Source organism: Pogona vitticeps, chromosome 4 (genome assembly GCF_051106095.1).
Source record: "Pogona vitticeps strain Pit_001003342236 chromosome 4, PviZW2.1, whole genome shotgun sequence".
In the NCBI taxonomy this organism is placed as follows: Eukaryota; Metazoa; Chordata; class Lepidosauria; order Squamata; family Agamidae; genus Pogona; species Pogona vitticeps.
Window position 1 is genome coordinate 74,680,661 of NC_135786.1, and position 27,633 is coordinate 74,708,293.

At 40.4% G+C, this 27,633-nt stretch overlaps 1 protein-coding gene across 5 annotated transcripts in view; it reads left to right on the forward strand.

Annotated features, from left to right (window-relative positions):
• The window catches only part of PATJ (PATJ crumbs cell polarity complex component), a 219,626-nt gene that overhangs the window by 167,571 nt on the left and 24,422 nt on the right, over positions 1–27,633 (forward strand). For all 5 annotated transcript variants that reach the window (XM_072997719.2, XM_072997722.2, XM_072997721.2 and 2 more), the window contains 3 exons: positions 665–779; positions 2,129–2,259; positions 23,082–23,165. In XM_072997719.2, coding sequence (XP_072853820.2) covers positions 665–779; positions 2,129–2,259; positions 23,082–23,165 — 330 coding nt within the window. The remainder of the gene's footprint in view (positions 1–664; positions 780–2,128; positions 2,260–23,081; positions 23,166–27,633) is intronic.

The following is a 27,633-nucleotide window of genomic DNA, read 5'->3' on the forward strand; positions in this document are numbered from 1 at the left end:
TTCGACAGAATCGGGTGGCTGCCCCAGGAGCTGATTTAGCGCTACATCAAGCAGCAAATAGGAAGCCAATTGATACTTGTTCAACATTTTATTGTAGTAGTTTTTGTTATCAGGAGTGGAGATTCCCCCCCCCCTCGATGTGTCAAAGTAAGTGAGCTTGGGCTGGCCAGGGGAGAAGGTACAAATTGCTTTCTACATCAAGCAGAAATATCCCTTGGAAATGACCATTATTATTTTGTCTACTAATATATTGGCTGAAATTCTTCTTGTAGCATAAGCCAAAATGTAACTTTCTGTCCATTTCTCCCTGGTAAACAAACCACCACTGGCATGCTTTGTGGGGCAATGCATGCACATGCTAGCTTGAAATGTGCATGCACATGTCCCCAAGAGTTGCAGCAGCAGCATATTGTTAATCAGGGAAAGGCAGATGGAATGTTAATGCTTTGGCTAACATGACAACTAGTCATTTTAGACCAAATTTCTAAGATCATTTGATCAGAAGTCTTGCAGATAATTGCTTCTAAAGATGTTGAGTGCTGTATTACATAGTGCTGCTCTAATCCATATGATTATCTCTCTACTGCTGTTTAAGCTGCTTGTTTCCTCTTTTAGAAGGAAGCTTAATGGTTCAGCTACTTTGATTTTTCCTTTTCTCTTTCAGATTCGTAATCAATTAAAGCAATCCAAGTCTTCAACAATAATTCCCATCAATTTACATGCTATATCTTCAGCACCTGAATCATCTTACTCTCCAGAGACAGAATTCACCACCAGAAGTATAAAATTACTATTTTCATGGATCATATGTTCACTGCAAAGCTTTTAAAGATGACAGTAATGCTTTTTAAAAAAATTTACTCTTAAAGTCTAGATTATTGAGTGCAATGAGTATTGTTGACATTTCAAAAAATAGTAACTTTTGACATACTGTAAACCAGAGCTGCTTTTTAAAAATTGTTATTGGTTTTGTTAAAGAAATGTAAGATTTTAAAAATTTAATTTTTTCTTTTCTATTTCTGTGTATACCCATTAAAGTATACAGAGTAAACACTGAGCTAGTTTTTTAAAAATATTTTATTTTTAATATTGTGATAAGTCTTCTGCCTGAAGCAGCTCTGTAATAAATGTAATTTAAGGAAATTCATGCACAGGAGGTTTTCCTAGTGCTCTTCTACACCATATATGTTGTGCAGGGTTGGAGAGGGGCCTGCCTCTCCAGAAAGACTTCTCACATCTTACAGAAGAGTGAAAGGGGAAAGTTCCAAGTTACTTTCAATAGATTTTCTTAGGTTGACTTGGTGTCTAATTTGCATTCTAAAAATTTTTTGCATCAAAACTGTGGTTTGAATTGTGTATCACCAGAAGATGTGCACCAGTTGCACAACACGTGTGCTCCTAATAATGCAACGGGAGCCTTATTAGTCAGTGGCAATTTGCAGTGGTGAGTTATGGTAGTTTAACCTGTGTATGCATAAATCCCCAGCAGATTCTAGTCCATATACATATTAAAGATTATAGAAATTGCCACAGATAAGGTTCATGAGCTCCTTTTTCACTGCCTGGGTGAACAGTCCAGTCTGGAGAATAAAGAAATGTGTTGAGAGCAGCGAAAAGCTATGGTCAGTGTTTTGCTCAATTGGCAAACATCCCAGAAGAGAATCTCATGATGACTTATGAGAACGATGATGTAGCTAGACAAGATCAGTGGGATAGGCTGTCAGAATAACCTGTCACCATTCCCAAATATCTTGAATTCAATTTGGGGAAATACATTGCAAGGCAGCACCGCTGCATCTAAAACAACAGTTGAAAGAACTGCTCATTTGAGGTTATTTTCTTTATACTCAGTGAGTCCACTTTTTAGGAAAGCAGTATTCCAAGACTCTCTCAAAATATGTGCCTTAAATTTTTTTTTCATATACTACACTTGAATTGCTTTTCACAATTCGATGAGCCATAAGCTGCAGGGCTTGGAGCAATCCATAAACCAGGGAGTTTCTCAAATGAGATTAATTTATGTGCTCAGCAATTTTGACACACAGTTTATTCTTGCACAGATTCTGGGTATTGTACTATTATGTGCTCACCAATTCATGGACTAGTAGCTTTTTATCTTTGCTTCCAGGTAGCTTCCCACTTCCTTTGGTGGATCCAGCAACATGTCCGATAGTTCCTGGACAAGAAACAGTTATAGAAATATCCAAGGGCCGATCAGGTCTTGGTCTCAGTATTGTTGGAGGGAAGGATACACCCCTTGTAAGTTATTTATTGTTCATTGTCTTCTATACTACAGCAACCTTTTGTGAATTTCAAACATTCTCAATATTGGTGAATGGACAGAAGAAATTAAGGAGCAGCATTTGAGGACAGAAGAAAACTCTTAAGAAGAAGGGACAATGACTTTTGCTTCTTAATTAGCAGCTAGAAAAAGTCAGGGAGTGCTTTTTCATCCTTATCTATAGAGCTCTGAATTCAGGAAATAAGTAATAAATATCTGGGTGATTTAACTATACTATTTGAAATAAGATTCGATAAGTATTTTGATTTTCTCTTGACCTTTGCAAAGATCACTGGTAGATCATTTCTGCGCCTATCAGTTCCAAGAAAATAAGTCACCCAAATTGTATATGATTAGCAGGTTAACATGCTAGTTGAAGAGGATGTTCCCTCTTAATATCTCAATGTTTTACATAGTCAGCTATATATTATTATGTCTTGTCATCATAGATATGCTTGTAACTGAGCAGTTATGAAGCCATTTCTAAGCACTTTACATGATTTCTCCCAGTTGCATTGTTAAAGTAGCTAAGGGGGTAAGCCTTAGTTACTTGCAATATTTAATGGAAGTTGATGTCCATAGGAAAAAAATGTTGTTACATGTCATCAAGTCATCTCTGACATATGGTGAGCCCATGAATTGAGCAATCTCCAAAATGTCCTCAACTACCCTGTTCAGCTCTTGTAAACCCATTAGGAGTTAATCCATCTCATATTTGATGTTCCTTTTTTCCCTGCTGCCTTCCACCATTCCCAGTGTTTATTGCCTTTTCCAGCAACTCTTGCCTTCTCATGATGTGTCCAAAGTAGAACACCCTCAGTTCCATCATTTTTGCTTTCAGAGATATCTGAGCCTTGATTCGCGCTAGGACCCACTTGTTCATCTTTCCAACAGCCCAGAGTATCACAGCACTATATTTCAAATGAATCATTTTTTTTCTTATCAACTTACAGTCCAGCTTTCACACCCATACATGGTGATCGGAAATACAAGACTTTGGATGATCTTGGTCTTGGTCTCCAGTGACATATCCATACAATTCATGTTTTTTTTTTAAAAAAATCCTTCTTTGCTGGCTTCCAATAACCTAGGATTCCAAGTTTCAGACTTCTGATTTCTTGGTTTCTGATTTCTGATTTGGAGTGATGATTGAACCAAAGTACACAAAATCTTTAACAATTTCAATTTCTTCATTGTCAACATTAAAATTGTGTAGTTCTGTAGTCATGATTTTTGACTTCGTGATGTTCAGCTGCATTCCTGCTTTGACACTTTCTTCTTTCACTTTTCCTAAAAATTGTTTCAAGTCATTACTGCTTTCCGCTAGTAAGTTGGTGTCATCTGCATATCTTAATGTTTAGATCCATCTTCCACCGTTTTCCACTCCTCTCTAATCTGGATTTAGTCTGGCTTTCCATATAATATGATATGCATAGAGACTGAACAGGTAAGGGGGTAGAATGCAACCTTGTCAGACACCTTTACCTATGGGAAACCATTCTGTCTCTTCATACTCTGTTCTAACAGTAGCTTATTGCTCACACTATAACTTATGCAGCATGACAGCCAGCTGCTGAGGCATAGGCAGCACTGTCAGAACAACCCAAATTTTTCATAATCTACACAGCTGAAGTCTTTGGTGTAGTGTATAAAACTTGAACTGATCTGAAATTCTTTTGGGTGCTCCAGTTTCCAGCAGATATTTGCATTATGATCTTGAGTGTCTTCAGACGTACATCAGATGTTTTTCATTGCATCATTTTGCTTACATGGGAAATTACAGCAATAGACCTTTAGTTACTGTGTTCCTTGGCAACTCCTTTTTTGGAGATTGGAATGTATGTTGAATGTATCTAGTCTGTGGTCCATTGTTTTGTTTTCCATATATGTGGCATATTCTTATTAGGATTTTGACACATTCAGTTTCTGTGGCTTGAAGTACTTCTATTAGTATCCCTTCTACTGCTTATGATTTATTTCTTCCCCGTGCTTTCAGAACAGCTTTCATTTCACTTTCTAGTATTCCAAGATCTTCATCATAAGATTCCTCTCTAAAGGAATCTGCCATTCTTTTATCTTTCCATATTCTCTTTATTTTCTTCTGGTCAGATAACGTGCTTCCTTGTTGGTCTTTCAGCACTCCTAATCTAGGTTTAAACTTCCCTTATTTATTTATTTATTTATTTATTTATTTATTTATTTATTTATTTATTTATTTATTTATTTATTTATTTATTTATTTATTTATTTATTTATTTATTTATTTATTTATTTATTTATTTATTTATTTGACTTATACCCCACCCATCTGGCCCATAAGACTTCTCTAGGCGACTTCCAATATACTATAAACAATAAAATAATACAGAATTACATAAATCATACAATGGCAAATACAATACAAAAATAAAATAGAAAGTAAATAGAGGGGAGAGTAAACAGAAGATCAGGTATTAACTGGAGGGAAGGCCTGAATGTGCAACCAAGTTTTTAATTGGGTTTTAAAGGTGCCCAGCGTGGGGGCCGCACGAATCTCAGGAGGATTCTTGGATTTTCTGGCTGAGATCTCTTGTTTTTCTTCTTTTGTGACAATCATTGAAAAAATGTGTTCAAGCTTCTGACCCTATTTCTGTCACTTTTATTTTTGCTTCTTGCCTGTCCTTACAATTTTGTTTCGTCTATCATCCATCTAGCTTTTCTGTTTATTACAGGAATTGTGTTTTTTCATTGTTTGTTAGTAATATCTATGTTTTCAATCCACAGTTCCTACGGTTCATGATCAAATGAGTTTAGTAATGCAAATCTGTTCTTTTTGTGGACTTTAAATTCATCAGGAGTGCTGCTTAAAATATATTTTGGCTGTAAGATTCTTTTAGTGTTCTTTTCAGCTTTACTCTAATATTGCATATTAATAGTTCATGATCAGTGCCACAGCCCTTTCCTCATCTTGTTTTGTGTGAGGAAAATGTAGTTTCTTCATCTCCTGCTTCCAATTACAGTATTTTAATATTGGCCATCTGGGGATTTCCCCCTTCAGTTTGGTTGCTTAAAGCATGTATTTGTAATAAACATATTGCTGGCTTTGCAGAACTCTGAGTCATTCTCCTTCTTTGTCTTTGACCCCTAGACCAAATTTACCACAACATTTGGTTCTGCTTTGTTTCCTACTTTTGCTTTCAAGTTGCCTATGATTATATGTTGCCTATGAATGGGCTTGTCTGGGTGTGGTGTGTGATCAATCTCCTCCTGGATGCTTGCATAAAAGCTTTCAATTCCATCTAGACATGAACAATGGTTATGTTGGTAGGTTTTGCATGGTGTCTGACTGATCTTATTTGGCCAGATCTTGCATTATAGCCCCTAGCTGCCCGTGCTACATCTTATTCAGTATTAGAGCCACTCAATTTCTTCTGATTTTGTCATTTCCACAATAGAACATTTTGTAGTTATCTGACTGAAAATATCCAATTCCAGTCCGCTTCAGTTCACTGACATCGAACACTGCAATGTTTATATGTTCAATTTCTTGATTTATGATTTCCAGTTTACCATGATGCATGTTTCACATGTTCCATTTCCAATTGTATATGTTGTGCAGCACTTTCCTTTAAGTTCTGTGAATATCAGCCAGAAGATGTCCTTTAATCTAGTTGTGCTATTAGTGACAACACTATTTATATTTGTCCTCTGCTCTTCCCCAGTAGCTGATAAAGTGCTTTCTGACCTGGGAGTGTCATATTCCAGCATTATCTCTTGTTTCATTTTGAGCTGTCTCATCATAGGGTTTTCATGGTAAGGGAAGCTGAGTAGTGGTTTACCATTGCCACTTTCTGCACAGTACCAACAAAAGTTAGCTTGAGTGTCACCACCGCTACCTTTTTTTGCCAGCGATACTATCAGCTATTGCTGTTGCCCATTAATTGCTGTACCGTTGCAACTGGAACTATCCATTCTCTTCTGCTGATGTGGTCATTACTCTTCGAGGGGGATGGATGCATCTCTATCTGGAGTCTCAGCTATGACCATTTTGCCTTGGATGGCCCTGCAAGGAGTCCAGGCTGGTAATGGAGTCTGGTCTCCTGATGGCATTGCTCTTAGCTTTGCTGCCACCATCAGGCTCCTTCACCATGTTAAGGTGGGCATCCAAGAAGGGACGTAGAAAAAACGGTAATCAGAAAAAAGATTGTGTTTTAAGAAGGAAAAGAAAGAAAATAATAAGTAGCAGTGATAGTATCTGACAATCATATATATTTCTGTAGTGCCACCTTTGTAGTGTGAAATGAGATAGGAAAGGAAGAAGTATCTGCAACGAGCTTCAGTCATCCAGTCTTGTTTTATTGTTGTATGCCATCAAATCACATCTGATTTAAAGTGACATAATAGGTTTTCAAAAATGTATGAGATATTTCAGAACTAGTGTTGCAAGTGCTGTTTCCCCCAGTGAGTTTCCATGGGCAAGTGGTGTTGCAACCCATGTCTCCTGAATCCACTGGTGCTCTTCAGCCCTGCTAATCAGCACAATATAGCAGGGATGTTGGCAAGTCTCTGGGTCCAAGTCCCGACTCTGAGTCCAAATCTTTGGTACCAAGTCCTGAGTCCCAAATGCCAAGTCTGAGTCCTTATTAAAAACAAGTGTTCCCCCCCCCCAAGAAAAAAAGAAGGGGGTGGATGAGTTCTGAGTCACAAGTCAAGTCAGAGTCATTAAAACCCCCACACAGACACACATTGAGTCTGAGTTAAGTTACCCGTGCGACTTACGCCTGACTTGACAGTGAGTCTCCTTCCCTGCAAAATAAACATATAAGTACAGTGGTGCCTCGCATAGCGAACGCTTCGCTATGTGATGAATCCGCACAACGATGGGTCCCGGGCCATCGCTGGAGCGTTTGCTCAGCGATGGCCCCTATGGGCTTTTTTCGCTATGCGATGATCGCGCGGACGCGATCAAAGCATAGCGAACAGCTGATCGGCGGTTCCAAAATGGCCGCCGCTAAAACAAAATGGCGACCGCTGTTTTGCCTCGCTAACGAGGCATCCAAAATGGCCACCGCAAGGGACAAAACTCGCAGAACGGTGAGTTTTAAGTCCATAGGAACGTATTAAATCAGTTTTAATACGTTCCTATGGACTTTTTTGTTTCACTTAACGATGGATTCGCTGAGCGAGGGTTAATCCGGAACAGATTAACCTCGCTAAGCGAGGCACCACTGTACAACTATAAAAAAATAGTATGTATGAGAAAAACCGGCTATTAATGTTTAATTATTATAAACTACATTTCTTCCTACTCTTCTTTTAGCTAAACATGTTGTAGCACGACCGTCTTGTATATATGATACAGCTTGGATCTGCAGTTTCATATTTGACATTTCCCTTGTTTATGTTAAATAATACATTGGTATTATCATCTGGATTGGTAAAAAAAAAAATACATAGTTGTTATGTTTTTAGGTTTATTTAAATGTTCTTTACAAATAAGTGGCTAAATGGTGGATATGATGGCTTTTGGCAAATGAAACATAACTTCAAATACAGAAAATCATATTTATTATTGTTATTGTTATTATTATTTATTATATTTATAGCCTGCCCATCTTGCCATATAGACTACTCTGCGCGGGTAACAACATAGTATATAACAATGTACAGTTTTAAATGACAACGTATTACTAAGAAACACAATGGTCCAAGATGGAAGAAATACAATAAACAAAAATTCAGGCAGTGGATGGAGAGAAGGCTTGCTTGAACAGCCAGGTTTTCAGTTGGCATTTGAAGATGCCCAGGGAGGGGGCCATGCGAATCTCAGGAGGGAGATTGTTCCAGAGAGGAGGAGCCACTGCTGAGAAGGCCCGGTTTCTTGTTTTTTCCTTCTGGGCCTCCCTCGGTGTTAGGCTCTTCAGTCTCACTTCCTGGCTTGGTTGGGTGATACATATTTACAAAAACTTCAATCTCAATGTCAATTTGAAGATTCCATGTTGTCACTGTAATGGTTAACAATGGATGTGGCTGTTAGGAAGGTGTGTAAAAAGTTCCCAGAGATGTATGGATTCCAATGCTGAATAATGTTTGTTTTCTAAAAACCCAGCTTTTATTGTCAACATGTGGAATAGAAGTTTCCTCCTGTGGCTGGAATGATTTTGCAAAACTAGGCTTGATTACTGAGCAGTCAGGTCTGTCCGGGAGAAGTGAAATATCTGTCTGTTTACCAGTCTTTCTGCCACCTCAGTGAGCATGTGAGCTGGAGCAATTGTTCACTTCTATTATGGAGGGGAACAGATGTCAACCTGTGCCCTTCATTGCATCTGTGCTAATAGCATAGACCTCAGCCTACACACAGCCTCTCCTTCAACACTATTAAACCAATTCTCTTCTGAGTAATTTAACCGCAAGGCATCCTGGGAGAGAAGAGTAAATGTGTCATCTAAAATGAATCAGTTTGGGGCTGTTCTATTTAGGTTTCAGTTCCCCGGACTAAAGATACAACTGGACTAAAGATACAACTGGACATAATTCACATAAGTGCATGTGCAACTACCTGGGAGTATGAGAGCAGTTGGATGTGATTGACATGCTGATCCCTGCATAAAAGGGTGCAAGTTTTTAATAGAGGTCCAATGTATTGAAAGCCTATTTAAAGACTTCCTATTAATGAGTGAAGCTGACAACAAACAAAAACTTGCAGCTGTGGGACTGTCCTCCCTTCACTTGATTTAATGAAAAATAAACCTGTCTATCAAGATGACCTTTTCCTTGCAGTTTGTAAATGAGACTTATTCCCTATTGCCTTGTAAATTTAAGCTTTGAAAACAAGGAGGCGGGAGATCTAACAAGCTATTAATGAGACTGCTATAGAGGTCTATAATTCTAAAATCAAGAGCAAATTCTTGAGCTGTAATCCTTTCAGAACCAGAGCTTGGATCTCTAACTTTCCCTCCCTTCCTCCCTCTCTGACAACTTCCAGAATCCTCCAGCCAACACAGCCTTTTTGGCATGGTGGCTGACCGTGGTTCTCTCCTTCTCCTTCCTCACACAGGAGAAGCAGAACTATGTCCTCTATTAAAATGATATGCAAAATCTCCATGTGGTGTTTTAGTGATAGGGCATACTCAACACACATGACATAATCCGGTCCATTGAAAGTTTGGGGTGGGTGATGTGACAGTTCTGCCTGTTTGGAGCCTGTATGTATAAATTTATGTGTGACTACCTACCATGTCATGTTTGTATATACATTAGGATCCCCATATCCACAGGGGATTGCTTCCAAGGCCCACCCTGCTGAAAAACATGAAGTATTGAGAACATTATTTTAATACTGAACACTATACATAACATGGTCTCTGCCACCCTTTAATGGCTAATCCTGCTAACTTCATGTTTAGAAATATATATTTCTAGGATTTTTCTTTTAATATTTTTAATATTTTCAGACTGTGGATAAGTGAATCAGCAGATACTATGGACCCATTTGGGAATTCAGTGTTCACAAATGAAATGGCAATTGCATTTCAGCCCACAGCCCCACTTTTTTCCCTTGCTTCCTTCAGTCCTACCTCTGCCAATCCTTTTCTGGTTCTTTGTAAAGTCATTTGGTTTTGAAAGGATTTTTCAGGATTCTGAAAAAGGTGGCAGTATTTGAAAGTTGTTCTTGGCACTTTCACTCCAACTGCCTACATCACCACCCACAAGCACACGCCCTGTCTTTACAAGAACAAATCAGCTGCTCACATGGGGAAAGGTCCATTTTAAGCATTTCAGCATGAAAAAAAGTAGAAGCCCGCAGAGGCAGAGAGAAAAAGCAAAAAGGGCCAGACAAATTCAAGTAGGCTGTTGTATCACATGGTCAGGGGAAAAAATTCTCCAAATCGTCCAGTACTAGAAACTGGTAGGCAAGTGACCATGGGAACTGTACTATAACACCTATGTTGGTCACAGGCTCTCTTCTGGTTGTGGAAGGCAATTGTTCACATGGCTGTCACAGCCACTTCACTCACTATTTTAAAAATGCCAAAAAGAAGAGGGAAGTGACTGAAGTTTTTTTCTTTTTTCCATCTCTGTGCGGCAAAAAGTAATACATTTCACAGATTCTCACATGCAGAATCTAGGTTGCACAGTTCCCACAATATCTAAGATTCATGAGTCCATTCTTTGTTACTGAAAACAGAAACTGAGGAAGAGGGTGCTTTAAAGTCCCTCGTAGTTTCTTTTTATACAGTACAGTGGTGCCTCACTAGACGACGATAACCTGTTCCACTGAAATCACTGTTTAGCGAAATCATTGTCTAGCGAAAAGCATTTCCCCATTGGAATGCATTGAAACCTGTTTAATGTGTTCCGATGGGGAAGAATCGTCACTGTCTAGCGAAGATCGGCCATAGGAAAGCCACTTTGCGAACTGCCAATCAGATGTTTAAATCGCTGTCTTGCGAAGTTTAGGTCCTGAAAACACCTGTTTGCGAGCGCGGAGGGCGCTGTCAAGATCCTCTTGTAGCGAAAATCAGTTTGCGAAGCAGGGACCAAACATTGACCAGTGAAATTCCCCCATAGGAATCACTATTTTGTGAATCGCTATAGCGATTGCAAAAAGCCAATGTCTAGCAAAAAAAACCTGTCATGCGGGGTAACTGTCTAGCGAGGCACCACTGTATTTTACTTCTAAGAATTCTCATAGAAATTCAGGATACATTTTTGGAATGGAAGCTCCTTAATCCTTTTACCATAACATCACATTGTTTTTAAAGCAGTTTATTTTTGCAAGTGAATATACAATACCTTCCAATAAATTTACTTTTTATGGTATATTTCCAGAGAACTTGCCTTATGAGTTTTGCTGATTCTTTCATACACCATTCTGCAGTTCTTTTTTTTCTCTCTCTCTGCTGTTTTTCTTTTTTTAACAAATTCAGTATCATTTTAGCTTTATTTGCCATGTGATTGCTGGAAACACAGATTATATTTAAGTCATATGTTTTTACACCAAACATCTCACTTCTTTAAGTTTTATTATTGCAGAATCAAAAGACTTCCAAGTCTCTCTGACTGTGCACTAAAGTAATCCTGATGAATGGTACCATTGAAATTTCAGATTTGAACTTTCTAGCACTTAAAAAAGCACAAATATGCAAGCTGAATAAATAGGGACCAGATGGGACTACGGGGGACTGTAAAGTGCAGCTAATATTAGAAGTTTTCTTAGAGCAAACAGACATTTTTGTATTAGAAGATTATATTCAAGTAAATATAGAGGAACTTTATTTAGAATGTTCAGTGGCTAAGGAATGCCATCTAATGTACCATTTGAGGGTCTTGCATGAACAAAGCCCTCTATTGTCACTCTGCCTTGGGGGAGATACATAGACATACAATATAAAATACATGGAAATAAAATGCATTTTAATACCATAATGCCTACTATATTGCAGTAATACTTTGCTTTGATGTGCTGATTTGGCATTTGGGGGTGATTTTTTTTTAAGTACTTGCATATAAGTAGGGTTGCTAGACGTCAGGCAAAAGGAGAACATGTCCTCCTTTTTAGCGTAATGTCCTCTGTTCGGCAGGCAAAGATTAAAACCTTTAAACTGTCTTTAAAGCTTTCGTATATTTTATGTTATAATTTTGGATGGGAGGGGGAGAGGTGGAAGGACTCCTTCCCCCCGCCCACCCACCCCTGTTACCTGCTGCCCACGTTGGAGCGCAGCCCTCACCCCCTCCCACCGCCACCGTGGCTGCTCGGCGATCCACCATGCCTGCCCAGCCCCCGTGACAGCGCAAGTGGAATGCCACCTGCCAAGCCAGGCAGGAGCAAGCAGTGTCCGAGCACATCGAGGGGAAGGCGAGTGCCTGGACTATATGTGTTCAAAGTCCCTTTCGGGGACTCCAACTCCCACACTCCCCAGCCTTGAAATTATGACCCTTGGGGGAGGGGAGGCTGCCTCGTTTGGTTTTTCCCGGCACCGCTTTCCCCCTGCCTGCACTGGAGCCTTGTTTGGGTATCCAAATTAGCAAGGTTACCTCTGAGTCTGTGCAGAGTATGAGCAGCCAGGGGATCCCGCAGCCGGGCCGGGGTGGGTTTGGTTACAGTTGGCTGTTTAAATAATGTTTTTTGGTATTTTGAAAAAAAGCCTCCATTTAATTTATTTTTATTTTTTAACATGACTGTTTCTTGGTTGGTTCACTAAGAGACGTTTATTGGCAGCTATTGTAATAAAATTGTACTGATTTCGGGTTTAATCCGGAACAATTCAAATGAAACATTCAATACATCCACCTCTGTCCTCTTTTTTTTTTCTTTCTATGACATCCTTTTGGTACCCATATATCTGGATACCCTACATATAAGTGACAACAGAATGTTAGAGCAACAGGGACCTCTAATCTATAAAAGGGCTTGGATTGGCTGAAATCCAGTGAGGAGTACTCTTTGCTTCAGTTCTTTCCTGTAGGTGGGATTGCTATGTGCTGCTGATCTTCTGGTGCCCTCCATCTTGGATTGTGCTGCCTGCCTGCCTCTATGCCTCCATCTTCAATCCTTTCCTTTTCTACCATTTTCTTTGTTTGGGGAGAGTTCCCATTTGTTTGGATTACTTTTGCTGCTTCCAGGCAACTTGTTTGCCAGAGTGCCTCCTAGGGATTATTTTTTAAGATTTTTTTTTCCTCAGAATACTTTGAAAATTTTTCCTCCTCTTTGGTTATGGTTTATTTCTCCCTGTCCTTTCCTTTCTTGAAATACTCATTTCTGCTACTGCTGCTGACTGGACCCAAAGAGAAGAGAAAGCATCAAGGGGGGGGAAACTCCTTTTATTTACTTACTTCTTTTTCTTTGTTTCTGAGAGAAAGCTGTGGTTTTTTAATAGATCCAGAGAAGTCCCCAAATCGACCATGCCTTCTTCATGTCCTCGTCACATGGCCCTAAGCAAGTCTTTCACCTCCAACTGTAATAGCGGTGTGCTATCTTAATAGGATTGTTATAAGGCTTTTTGAAAGAATCTGCATAAAGCATTTTAGTATTTAAGGAGAAGAATAATATAAAATATTTATTAGCATTTTGGGGGCAGCCCACAATGACACTGCAACATACTGCTGAAAATGGCCTCTTCTCTGTATAGTAAGAAATAACTGTTCCAGATGTAATATATAGGAATATTCATGGTGTGGATTTTGTCAGCAAGTTTTGCATCTTTATACAATGGCTGCTGCCAAAGCCTTCCCAACTTGTTGACACTCATTTTCTTCTATCTGTACTGCAGCTGCTGCGGACAGGGCACAGTACTCTTTGTGACAAACCCAGACCTACTGGGATCTGCCACACTTTCACTAAGCTGCCACCAACCATTCCCTATAAGAAGTCACACAGACCAGGGATGGATTTTTAAACACATAAAAGAATAAGGTTTATTTAACTACAACACACAGGGAAAATAAAATAATCAGGTGAATAAGATAAAGTAACGTGGCTTAGTTTCACTCATACATACACACAGTTTGGTTCACACAGAACCCTTAACTTGAAGCACAGACCCTGAACCTATCAGTTCTGGCTAACCAACAGACACCTGAACCTATCAGGTTGGTACTCTGACACACAGTAGTACCCTGTCTGACACACAGACTCCCACACCAGCTTCTTCTTCCCAGCTGCTGCTTCTTCACATCCCAGCATCTCCTTTCTCCACACATGCATCACATATATATACAGTACAGCCCCTCCTCCTGATGTCCCGCCTTCCACTCCCCATAGGATGGAACTTTCCCTCCAAACCCATGATAGACAGGTAACATCAGTGCTGTATGTAACACCTCCCCTCTTTATAAGTTGTTTTGTAGGGGGAAAGCTAAGGTGCTTTTTCCCAAAAAACAACCTGGATAAAACACACAACAACAGTTATACATACAACATCATACTTACTTATACTTACATTCTAAGTTAACCATATCAATTAGGCATTTAAACATTTACCATATACATTACATCAATTTACCTTTATTCATACAAACCAAATTCAAAAAAACCAGGTACATTTAACTTTTTGTCATCAATATATATACATAGTCCATGTTTCTTTCGCCGTCTTCATTCTTCAGGTCTTCTTGACAAGGCGTCAGCAACACAGTTCACTGACCCTCTGACCACCTTCACTTCAAAGTCATAGTCCTGTAGGTTTAAAGCCCACCTCATAAGTTTGCTATTGTGGGTTTTCATTGTCTTTAACCATTGCAGTGGTGAATGGTCAGTGCACAAAACAAAATGTCTTCCCCAGATGTAAGGCTTGGCCTTCTGGATCGCGTAGACTATGGCCAAACACTCCTTCTCCACGGTTGCCAAATGTCTCTCACCTTTTTGAAGTTTCCTACTCAGGTAGGACACTGGATGCTGGTCACCATTCTCATCCTCCTGGCAAAGAACTGCTCCTACCCCGCTGTTAGACGCATCGGTGTAGATGATGAACTCCCGGTCGAAGTCTGGAGCCCGCAGGACTGGATAGTTGATGAGCGCCTGCTTCAACCTCTGGAACGCCTCCTCACAGTCGCTGGTCCACGGGATGCGGTCATCAGCCGTCTTCCTCGTCAGATCGGTCAGCGGAGCCGCAATCTCGCTAAACCTCGGGATGAACTTTCTGTAGTAGCCCACCAACCCAAGAAATGATTTGACCTTTTTCTTGGTGTTGGGTCTAGGCCAATCACGAACAGCTTCTATTTTGGCCTCCAGGGGTTTTATCACTCCTCCCCCTACCATGTGACCCAAGTCTTTTATTTCTGGGCTACCCAGCTGCAGTCTGTTCTCTCTGCAGAGCCTAGGCCAAAGCACTCCCTCCCCTGGATTAAAGTGCCTCTCCCTGGCTTCCTGGTCATCCCCAGCTTTCTTTCTGACCTTTTGAGCTGGCAGGGTCTCTGCTGCTAGCTCTAAGTTTCTCTTTAGGTCAATCATCAAGGTGTCTATGTATGTCACAACGTCTTGTGGGTCATCCTGGGTGATCTGCTCCCAATTTTGCTTGATCAAATCAAGGGGCCCTTTCACCCTTCTCCCAAATAAAAGTTCAAATGGACTGAACCCGGTACTGGCTTGTGGCACTGATCGATAAGCAAACAAAAGGGATTGCAGCTTCTGGTCCCAATTGTTTGGATTCTCTGCCAAGTAAGCCCTAATCATGCGCATTAGAGTCCCATTGAACTTCTCAGTTAACCCATTACTTTCAGGATGATAGGCAGTGGTTTCCTTGTGCTTAATTCCACAGATTTGCCATAAGCGTTTCATGAGCTTTGATGTGAACGATGCGCCCAAATCTGTGATTATTTCTGAGGCAAATCCCATCCTGGACATATACCCCACCAAAGCATCTGCCACTGTGTTAGTTTCAATGTTAGTCAAGGGTATGGCTTCAGGGTACCTTGTGGCATGGTCCACAATTGTGAGAATGAACCTGTTCCCCCTCTTTGTGGCCTTGGGCAAAGGTCCCACAATATCCACCCCTATGCATTTGAACGGAGTGTCAATCACAGGCAAAGGGCACAACTTTGCTTTGGTCCTGTCGCGGTTATTCCCCTGCCTTTGACACACATCACATTGTTTACAGAACTCCCTGATCTGCTTCCCTATGTCAGGCCAGTAGAAATTCTGTGTGATTCTCTGCTGTGTTTTGTTCACCCCTAAGTGTGCAGCAAACATGTCAGAGTGCCCCCTTTGTAAGATCATGGGGCGATACTTTTCAGGTACCACCAGCTGACTTCTGATCCCATCTCCCCCTTTTGAGATATTCCTCAGGGTCTCTCTATATAAAATCCCCTTTTTCTCCAGAAATCTCACTGGGGTTTCAGGTGTTAGCTGGGCGTCAGTCACCTGTTCAAAACACTTTTGGAGAGTGGCGTCTGCCTTTTGCTCTTGTCCAAATCTGCTGTCTGTGGTTAAGGTTTCCACCACAGCTTCTGAACTCCCCTCTGCTTCCGTCTCTGGCTCATCATTACCCCCTTGAACTGTCCCCGTGGTGGCTTGTGAACGTGTAATCACTAGCACCCTTTTCACATGTTCAGCCAGGTCATTTCCCACGAGCACGGCTGCTGGCAGAGTCGATGAAATCGCTAGCCGCCAAACTCCCCTCCAGCCTTGAAAGTTGACAGGTACCTCCGCGACTGGCAGTGAGATTATCTGCCCCTCAATCCCTGCCACCTTCATGCTCTCATTTGGGATTATAAACTCCCTAGGAATAATATCTGGATGGCACAGGGTTACCTGGGAACAAGTGTCCCGCAGCCCCCTATACTGACGGTCAAGTATTCCTACGTCCACCCCTGCTGTCTCAAACAACTGAGAATCTGTTCTCACCAACAGGCAGCGCCTGACCTCTACAAGAGGACCATTTTCCTCAGCCTGATCAGCAGATGTAGCTGTTCCAGATTGAGTCGCCATGGCAACAGGCTCCCTCAGTGACACTGAGCCCCGCTCTTTCTGGACACAGAACACAGCTTTTGGCTTGGTTCCACTAGAATCCTGAGGCACAATTCCTTTTAGCTGCTTTAATTTCTCACACTCTGAGATTAGATGGCCCTTTCCCTGACAGAAATAGCATTTTCTGGTGTATTTTGAGTCTTTCTCATCTTGTTTTGGTTTTCCCTCCAAAACCTGAGGTCTTGGTTTCATGTCTGAGGGCTTCCCTTCACCATGGGCCCCTCCCCCTTGCTGGTTTTTCCCTGGTCCCTGAGAGTACTTGCTGTAGGTTTCTTTGGGTTTACCTACAGATTTCCCCTCACCCAAGGGCTTTCTTATTTGCGAAATAAAATCTGCGATCTCGGCTGCTTCTACCACAGATTTTGGTTTCCTTTCCCTCACCTGGAATTTCAATTCCCCATGCAGGACTGAATAGAACTGTTCCAGTGCTATCAAGTCTTTAAGCTGCTCGTAGGTCTCTGTCCCCTCCTGAGATAGCCATTTCTCAAGCAGCCTCACCAATTGGGCCCCCACTTGGGTAAAAGTCTGCTCTGGCTTTTTGGTGATTGACCTAAATCTTTGTCTCAACTGTTCCGCATTTATCCCATGTCTTGCAAACACCAGTTTTTTAAACTCTGCAAAATCTTTCATCAGTTCCTCAGGCATCTCGGCATAGACCTCAGCCAGGCTACCACTGATTAAAGATCGCATGATGGTCATCTTCTCAGTTTCCCTTACTGAGAAGTCCACAAACGCTCTTTCCACTAAGGAAAAGAACACCTCAGGACAATCTCCCTTGTGGTACACAGGGAATTTCTTCAGGTCAGCTTTAGACAATTGGCCTCCCTCAGAATCCCTATTGTTATTATTGTTCTGGTTCATCATTTCCAATTTTCTTAATTCAAACGCCATTCTTTCTTTTTCCAGAGCAATTTTCTCTCTCTCCATTCTTTCTTCCCTCTCCATTCTCTCTCTCTCTCTCTCTAATTCAAATTGCCGCTGTTTCTCTCTTTCCCTTTCCTCCATTTCCCTCACCCTCAGTTCATGCTGTTGGGCTATGAGTATTTTTCTGAGTTCTGGGTTTTGTTCTCCCGTGCTGTCACCTTGCACTGAGCCAAATTCATCCTCAGAACCTTGGTCAACCTGGGGGTCTTTCACTTCACCCATTTCTGCCATCTGGCTTCGAGTCAAGGGCATAATCCCCCCTCAGAACAGGCTGCTTTAAAAAGTCAAGCCTCAAAATAAAACGACCACTTTTTTTTTTCCTTTTGCCTCAGAACCAGCTTTCCCTATAGAATGCTGCTGTCCTTCAGCACTTAACTTGCAACAGTTGCGAGCCAGAGCCTACCCCCCTCTGCTGGGCCTCTCAGCAGGCAGGCTAGATCACTGTTACTATACAGTTTTGCCTCAGCTTTTTTCCCGCCAAAACAGGCTGCCTCAGAGCACCCTAATCTAGTCTCCAATCTGAGGTTACACGTTCTTCTACTAGTGCACCCCCCCGTGAGGTACACCTAGAAGATTACCTACGTGCTCTCAGATTGTCCCTGACTAGACCCCCCTTGCTCTGGGCACACTTGCCAAGGCTTTGCTGGACCACTGGACAACTGGACCAGTCGTATCCCACACGCTGGACACCAATCAATGTGACAAACCCAGACCTACTGGGATCTGCCACACTTTCACTAAGCTGCCACCAACCATTCCCTATAAGAAGTCACACAGACCAGGGATGGATTTTTAAACACATAAAAGAATAAGGTTTATTTAACTACAACACACAGGGAAAATAAAATAATCAGGTGAATAAGATAAAGTAACGTGGCTTAGTTTCACTCATACATACACACAGTTTGGTTCACACAGAACCCTTAACTTGAAGCACAGACCCTGAACCTATCAGTTCTGGCTAACCAACAGACACCTGAACCTATCAGGTTGGTACTCTGACACACAGTAGTACCCTGTCTGACACACAGACTCCCACACCAGCTTCTTCTTCCCAGCTGCTGCTTCTTCACATCCCAGCATCTCCTTTCTCCACACATGCATCACATATATATACAGTACAGCCCCTCCTCCTGATGTCCCGCCTTCCACTCCCCATAGGATGGAACTTTCCCTCCAAACCCATGACAGACAGGTAACATCAGTGCTGTATGTAACACTCTTTACTGGGGTCTTAAAGGCACTGAGTACTGTTACTGCTTATTGATGCAACCTGAAGTGATTCAGGCCTTCACTTTATTCATTATAAACCCTAAATTATTCTCTAAAGTTTTGCTGTACGATGTGCGTAACATTTTACACATTGGTAATATTTTACCCTTTGGCTGGTCTTTTCTCTTTTTGTACAGAAATCCAGTTTACTACTATAATTTTTAATTTTTAATCTGCCTTATTTCCAGTTGAACATCCAGACTGGTAAAATCTCTACTGAAGCTATGAAAGTTACAGGGTGTACTTGGGCCAGTCGCCTTCTCTCATCCTGGCCATCCTTACCCATGGTTGTTTCAAAGATAAAATTGAGAAGAGGAAATCTGTGCTTTTTACCCTGAATTCATTATTGGAAAAATGGGAAATAACTAATATATAAATTATTAGTTAATAATAATAGCAATTTAGCTGCCTTGGAACAAAAAGTATTGAAGTCAGATCACACTGTAAAGCAGATTAAAATCAGTGAGATAGAAATACAAAAAGATAGAGTGATAGACTAGGACTCTGGCGATCAGGGTTCAAATTCCCATTCTGCAATGGAAACACAATGGGGGAGTGAACTACTCCTTAAATATCCCACTTACTTTGGTTTCTTGTCAGGCTGGCTAGTGATCTGGCCACTTGTTAGTCATATGACCTGTCTTGCCTTGATCATTAAAACTGCTGGATAGCTCAGTGGTTTAGATATCTGGCTGCAGAGCCAGAGGATGGGAATTTGACTCCCCACTTGTGCCTCCTTGACAGGTGCTGGACGTGATGATCCATAGGATCCTTTCCAGCTCTGCAATTGTAAGATGAAGATGGTGATTATCTTTTCACCTGGCTAATTGAGAGACAATGGGCATTGAATGGGTTGCTTGACTGGACAGGAAGAAGAGATACAGACCATTCTAGGATGCTTGGTTTCCAAGACCTCTAGATCAGTGGTCCCCAACCTTGGGCCTCCAGATGTTTTGGACTTCAGCTCCCAGAAATCCTGCCCAGCAGAGGTGGTGGTGAAGTCTTCTGAGAGTTGTAGTCCAAGAACATCTGCAGGCTCAGGGTTGGGGACCACTGCTCTAGATAATTCTTTTAACATAAAAACAAAGAAGGTGATTTAATCTGGCTTCTACAGGAGGGCTATTCTGTGAGTTGACTCTGGCTGGGGTATTCATGTCTTCTGTGGAATTTCGAATGGGGTGGTTTAGAGCTATATTGCTGTTATTTCTTCTTGAGGGCTTAGCTCACTTTGAGAACCTGACAGGTTTTCCAGTCAAAACAGTCTGGGGTGTACACACACATGTTTAGGCAAAAATGGGACTCTTCAGGGGTGTTGTACAAACCTGACCAGTTTGGTAACAGTAGATATTTGGCATTCAAAGAGCAGAACTGCTGCTAAGAAATAATACAAATACATTGTTTAAAGTTTTGTGTGGTTTTTTAAAAATTCTGTTAAGGCTGTCTGCTCCTCATAATGGTCATTATTGTAGTACATCCACTAGAGTGATTTCAGAGGGATAAATCTCAGTAGCAAATTACTGCTAGTTAAGATGTTTGTGATTATATTTCTTGTCACGAACTAGCCGCAGGTCTAGGCATGCAACAAGAAATGCAAATGCCAGCTTCTTAACCAGTGGCAATTTGCTGCTAAAATTTACACCATTGTATTTACATAATTCAGTTGGATTCCTGCCAGCATGTATATATCATTTCAATCATCTTTAGAGCAACAGCCTGTATTTTTCATTCTTAGTAATAATATCTGTAATCCTTGAGTTCCATTCTTGGGAGGAAATTAGTATATAGATTAACTAATAAATTTTTTGATTTCCTTAGAAAATCAAAGACTTATGAAACTAGAGGGACATGATATAAAGATGGGATGGCACGCATATGTATGGTATGGGAGACATAAGGAACACTCACAGTTTGGAGAACATATCATTAGGAAGGCCCAAGCACAACCCTATAAGAAAATCCCATTGTGGGTGGCACCTATAGAAGCATTTACACTAAAAGCCCTGAACCAAAAAGGAATGTTGACCACATAAGAAAATCTGTTAACTAAAGAGCAGGAGATAAAGGACAAACAAGAGCTTTAAAAAATGGGTGTACCTGTTGATTGGTGGTCAATGGTAAAATTAGAATCAAGATACAAAAAAGATAAGACTGTGTGTTTCTTTGAGGGCAAAGTTCAGATGGATAGACTGTGGATATATACGGATGAAAGAATAATTAAGAAAATGTACATATACCTATTAGAATATGACTTACAGGATGAGAGGGTGAAAGAGACAACAGTAAAATGGGCAAAAAAAAATTGGATACAACGTAGATCTTGATGATTGGACTAAGATGTGGAAAGAAAGCTATAAGATGATTAAACCAGTAAATCTTAGCGAAAATATCCTCAAAATGTTCTACAGATGGCATTATACACCTGTAAGACTAGCAAAAATGTCAGAGGGTAACAGCAATATATGTTGGAAGTGTATAAAAAAATGCAGGAACTTACTATCATATGTGGTGGACATGCGAAAAAGTCAAAAATTATTGGACACAGGTGTGGGAATTAGTAAAAGAAATTACCCAGCAGAAATTAGATATAAAACCTGAAATGGCATTACTGAATGTCATATCAGGAATTAATGATAAAAAATTGAAGCATTGTCTTATGTATATACTCACAGCAGCTAGATTACTCTGGGCCCAAAAATGGAAAAGCGAACAGTTGTTAAAGAAGCAATGGGATATAGCAGAACTGGACACTCTATCAGAAGCACTACGGGAACAATCAAGAGACTATGTATAACAAAGCTGGGAACTAATATACTCTTGGGTCCAGACGAAGATAGAAGTGTAGGGCAAAGTTTATGATATATGTGTATCTACTTAGTATACATTGGAAACCAAACCGGGGAGAGTAGAGGGGTTAACAAGGCTGGGGTCTCTTACTCCAAAGGGGGGGAGGGTTTAGTTTAGTACAGGGCCTAATTTAGATTTTTTTAATCTTTTTTTTTTTGTTTATTACTCTGTTCTTTTTCTATTACTGTCTTTTGTACATGTAAATTCTAATTTAAAAATTCTTGATTTCATTTCATCTTGTGAATTAAAACTCACTCACTCAATGATGGTCAGTACAAAGCATCCATTTCCCAATTAACGCTGAACATCCCGATGAAGGTGTAGAAAGAATCATTATCCCCAACAGCCTTGCTTAACTTCTGTCATAAAAGTTAAGAAGGTTTAAAATGCAGGTTGACTTAGAATTCATGTAGAGCAAATGGCTGTCCATGCATAATATCAGTAAAAAGTCTCAGGTTAGAATTACAGAAGAGTATTTCTCTCAGAGGATGGGAACACACTGGTGATGGGAACAAAAAAAAGTGCCTTTTGGGGCCCTAACAGCTGGTGAAAGTGTTGTCTCTTAATCATGCTTGAGGTAAAATTGAGCATCATACCAGAGTTGATATCACTAATCAGACTTGCCTCTTAAAATGAATTTGAAACAAGAATCTGAACCTGATCAGATGTTGCCAGTATTAGCACTGATCCTATGCAGCTCGTATCAGGGTTAAGGGTTAGGGTTGTTCTATCTAAACATTGCCACTGTGAGTGGCAATGAGATGACAGGGATAGAACTTTCAGATTTTTGTGGACTGCAACTCTCAGAATTCTCCAGTAATTGCCCCTTACAGAGGTCTGGGAGATGCAGCCAAAAGACTGCAGTTTACAGAGCATCTTATTTGAGAGGCATCCTCTATACATCCTGATGGACAGCAATATCCCATGAAACCTTGTGACTTCCATGGAGGTTGGACAGTTTCCTTCTTCTTGCAAGGAGCATCATGGCAACAGATGCCCATGTTTCACTAATTGCTGGGTAAAATGCAGCTTTTCGTCTGCAACGTCCCAGAATTCTGCCTATGGAAATTCTTGATGAATTCTGGGAGCTGCAGTCCAAAAAAATCAGAAAGTGGCAGCCCTGTGAGGTAAGTGGCTGGGCAACCCCCTAAAGAGTGTGTGGCCATAGTTAAGAGATTTACGTATGTTGTAATGGAAGTGTTTAAATGCTCTAATGGAATTAGCCTTTTCCCTTTTTGCTCCGCATTGCAGACTGCATGCTTGAAATTACTTTTTATTTCTAAGCATTCATCTGTAATTCATGTGTTCTTTTAGGATGCTATTGTAATACATGAAGTTTACGAAGAAGGGGCAGCTGCTAGAGATGGCCGACTTTGGGCTGGTGACCAAATTCTTGAGGTAAGATCCTTAATTCGTTTTTTGGAATATTTATGGTATGCAAATAAAGATGACAGACTTTTTAGAAAAGATATCAAATGGGAATATTTAGTATTTAATAGGACTGTACTAAAGTTGATGTAAGAATGTCCATGAAATAATTGATTTACTTCTGGAAATAACAGGAATAAAAAATACGAATCTTAGCTACTTTTGCCTCCACTTAAGATAAAGTTGTAGCCTTCATACATCTTATTTTAAGCACTTAAAAAGTATTTTCAAAACCACAAAGAAGTATATATTAATTTAAAAACCAAATTTACTTTCAAAATATCAGCTGTGTTCACCCAAACCACTCAGTGAGGTTTGCTGTTTTTCTTGTGTTTCTTTGACTGAGGCTGTTAGATGAGAAAAAAGTTAAGGAAAGAGTTCATGTTTGATTTCTGCTTAGTAAAGGAGCAGAAAATCACTTTGGTTACAGAGGGGCTGGAAACATCTCACTGTCAAGTCAGCACCAATTCCCAGCACACCTATTATGGCTTCCATGTAGGGAGGTTAGGAAAACACTGAGGACAGCTTGAGAATGTCTTGTAGCAGCTCTTTCACAGAATGGTTCTTATTTTAGCTGCTGTTTCTATGCTTTTTTTAAACAAACAACTGTGCATTTTGGTAACATGTAATTAAAATGTGATGGACATAGGAGCAGATCAATTCTTCATGGATTGTACAGAAAGCATGTTTGCTTGGGATGGTAATTAGGCACACTGGAAATGACCAGTGTAGAATCCTACATTTCGAATGCTTCATTAAATAATCTTGTCAGAAGCAGTAGGATTGTGAGTCCATAGGGCCGAATGTGTGTATGTTCACACAAATAAACACACAATTGGCAGGGTGGAGTTGGGGAATCACTGATGTTTTCTGTAGGTATCATAGACAGAGATTGTATGACTTGCACCTTTTCTCAGGGAATGAGCCATGCAAGCAAGACATTTTGCAGCACGATGCACAGCATATAATGGTTCCTTTATCTGACATCCTATCCCCACCCACCCCCAGCAGTAACTGTACAAGCATAATACATTTTAAAACTGTTATTATACTTTCATTATACCCTGAGATCATTGCTCCACTCTTTTATAGGCAACCCTGTCCTTTCTCTTCTCTACAGTTTAGGGTGTCATTTATTCACATGCACAGCCCTGTGTCCATATTTGCCATGAACATGTTGGCGTCTTCAAGCAATGGGTTCTGTACCTTTCTGAACTGCAGATAGCAAGATCATGATGTTGGCTAGAATTACTTGAGCTGTTCTGGTTTAGTGCTCAAGAAATAGTTCAGCAAGTCTCCTCTCCACTCTCACCCTTATTTTTTTAGGCAGAGATATTCTGGGAATATTATGGAGCCCAAAGGATCATAAATCTGAATCCTGAGCACAGTGATCTTAATTAGTTTCATACAGTTGCTTGGCTTTGATTGATATGCTTCCCATATTTACTGACAGAACTCAAAACATTACTTTTTCAGACTACCACAATATTTTTGGAGATTTAGTTTTTTCCCCCAAGTTCTACCTACCTATCTAGAATGGGGTCCTAAGCCCCACAGAAGGACATGGCCAGAATGCAAAAACTGGAATCTTAGTCATTACTCTTATTTGTAAATTAAGATTTAGGAACTGGTAACTCCTTCAATCCAAATTTCTTTCCTAATGAGCTTTTCTAGGTAGAAGATGAACAGGAGTAGATTGGGTATTAACTCACTGATCTACAGGTGATTCTGTTTTTGAATACTATAATGACTAATGGGAGCAAGTTACCTTTCACAACTAACTTTACAAAGCTCCATGTTCCTGAGCCTCAGATTGTTCTCAAAGCAGTCACAACAAGAAAGGGTGCATGTAGGGTTCAACTTCACCATAAGAAAGAATTTCCCCTTAACTCTGTATCCAAAGAAACATGGTAGGAATCACAGAAGTGCAGAGTTGGGAGGAATTTTAAGGGTTATCTAATGTAGTCCTCTGCCAGGACATGACAACCACAGCTAGAGCATCCCTGAATGTGGCAGCTGCAGATCAAGTAATAGTGATGCAAGCTTCAGAAAAGATTCAACAGGGGAAAATGTTGTAAGGTATCTACTCTCTATTCTGTTGAAATCAATAGAATCAGAGACCTGGAGTGAAACAGAGGGATCAGAGAGCTGGAAAATAATTGCCATCATTCAAGATGAAATTCTGGGGCCAATAAAAAGGCACCTTCAAGTGCAGAAATGTTGTGGAAGATGCTGTGCATTTGTAGGATGCCAGGGTCAATGTGCACAATACATATGCCACACAATACAGATTGTTTCACCAGCTGAGTAGCAACAGAAGCAGTACAGAGCCTGTCAACTGGATACCTTTCCCACATTTGTATTTGTTTCTGCAATATTCACCAGAATACTAGCAGTTCTGCGGAACTGCTAAATTTGAACCTAATGTGGAACCTTTAAAGGGAAATGAAATGGTGTGGTGTTTTTGTTTTTTATTTACAATGATACATTCTCTGAAAAGTGGTTTGTGTGAAGTGGTTAGTACCAATATTGAACCTGAATTCTCCAGGAGTTAGAGTACAATGCACATTTCAGGGTTTTGTATTTCAACCAAACCAGATTTTTATTAAGTCAGAGACATTGTGCAAGCCATGTCCTGGCTGTGTTTATGAAACCATAATGTTTTAACTACAATATTTATTTGAAGAGGAGTTTAAAGCTGGAGTAGTGGTCTTGTGTGCCATCTGTTGGAATCTAGAAAAATAATTCTCTTTCCATTCAAATTACATAATTGTTTAAATGTTGAAAAAAAAATACTGGTTAGAAATTACAGTCCAAGTAAACAGAAATCCACAAGCACTTATATATTTGAGGAAATGAGTTTTGGTTGCAACCCTATATACATATAGGGTTGCAACCAAAACTCATTTCCTCAAATATATATGTATATATTGCCTATATATCTTTTGCCTCAGAATAAGCTGCAATGAAGTCAGTGGCTCTTACAGCTGAACAAATATATGTAGGATTATACTCTAAGGCTGTGGTCAAACCAGCCAAATGTTCCCCAGTTATCCCCCAATTATATTGGAGCATAACTTTCCGGTCACACAATGAACGGCCATCAGTGAATCATTTTACCAGCCAGCAGTGTAACTGAGGAACATTTCCCCCTCACCTAGAGGCCTCTATTTTTTTTTCTTCCAGTGGTGTTTTGATATATCTCTTAGCAGTACAACATGTGTGTAACCCTATCAATACATCTTCAAGGCAAATTCACCGGGGAAGGGGGCCACCTTTAATGCCTCATGGCTGCCCTTCTATATATTATTTTATTTTATTTTTCTGTAGCTAGAGTATCAATGCATTAATAAACCTCTGTCAATAGGCTTAAAGCACAAGCACTCCACCTACTGTCTGGCAAGCAGCACACTGCCTGTGGGATGTCCTGGGTTCCAGAGGTTTTTGTGCAACAGAGTTGAATTCCGCCCATCAGGAAATACCCAATATATCAATGTATTGTTTAAAAAAAATAAAAAATGTTGAGGGGCTTCAGTACCCCATAAAACAAGAGATGAAACAAATTGATACTGTGGTGTAGCTGGCCATAACAATTGAAATGGAAGGGAAAGAACCAGTAACATTGAAACACATTAGGACACTCACACAGATATACATCTCATGTGACCAAGAAACACAACAAGAAAGGGATAAAAAGCCTCGTTACCAGAGGGGGAACCTTTGCCTGAGTCGTTCAAATTGTCCTAGGTCTTGAGTTTAAACATTAGCCTTGGTTGCTAGTATGAGAAATGTTTAAGCATCTATATAATCGAGCTACTTCATCACATTCTAAGAATTTTGAAACATCTACATTTTTATGAGACACTAAGGCTGCAACTAAATGGTCAAATAGCATAGGATTTGCTTCCTTTATAAAATGGGTGAATGCGAAGTATTTTTTACTCACCACTTGATGCAAAAGCAGGTTCAAATCAGTCCAGCTTTTTTTTGCTCCCCAGACAGTTTTCTTTTCCTCCACCACTGGAGAGCTTCTACTTTTTCAAGCTGAAACAATTTGAATGGGCTTTTCCCCATATGGTTAGTTGTGAACAGAGATGGGCACATTTGTATTCGTATTGTGGAGGCTTCCTATCGCTCTGTTCTCTGCAATGGATTAGCCACTCTCCAACCTAGCAGAGAGGCTTGTCATCCTGCCTCCTGCCAGGACTGGGTAATCGATTGTGGACAACGGTGCGATAGGAAGGGTCCACGGAGCTGGCAGCAGTGGCAAAATCATGAGTGGACAGTCCGGCCCCTGATTATTCCCATCTATGCAGGGATATTTCATATTCATATACAAATACAAATACTCCCATCTCTAGTTGTGAAACATTTTTGAAAATGTGGGAGTCATGTCTACAAATTGTGTTTTGGTGATGTAGGTCGTTGGGTTGTGATG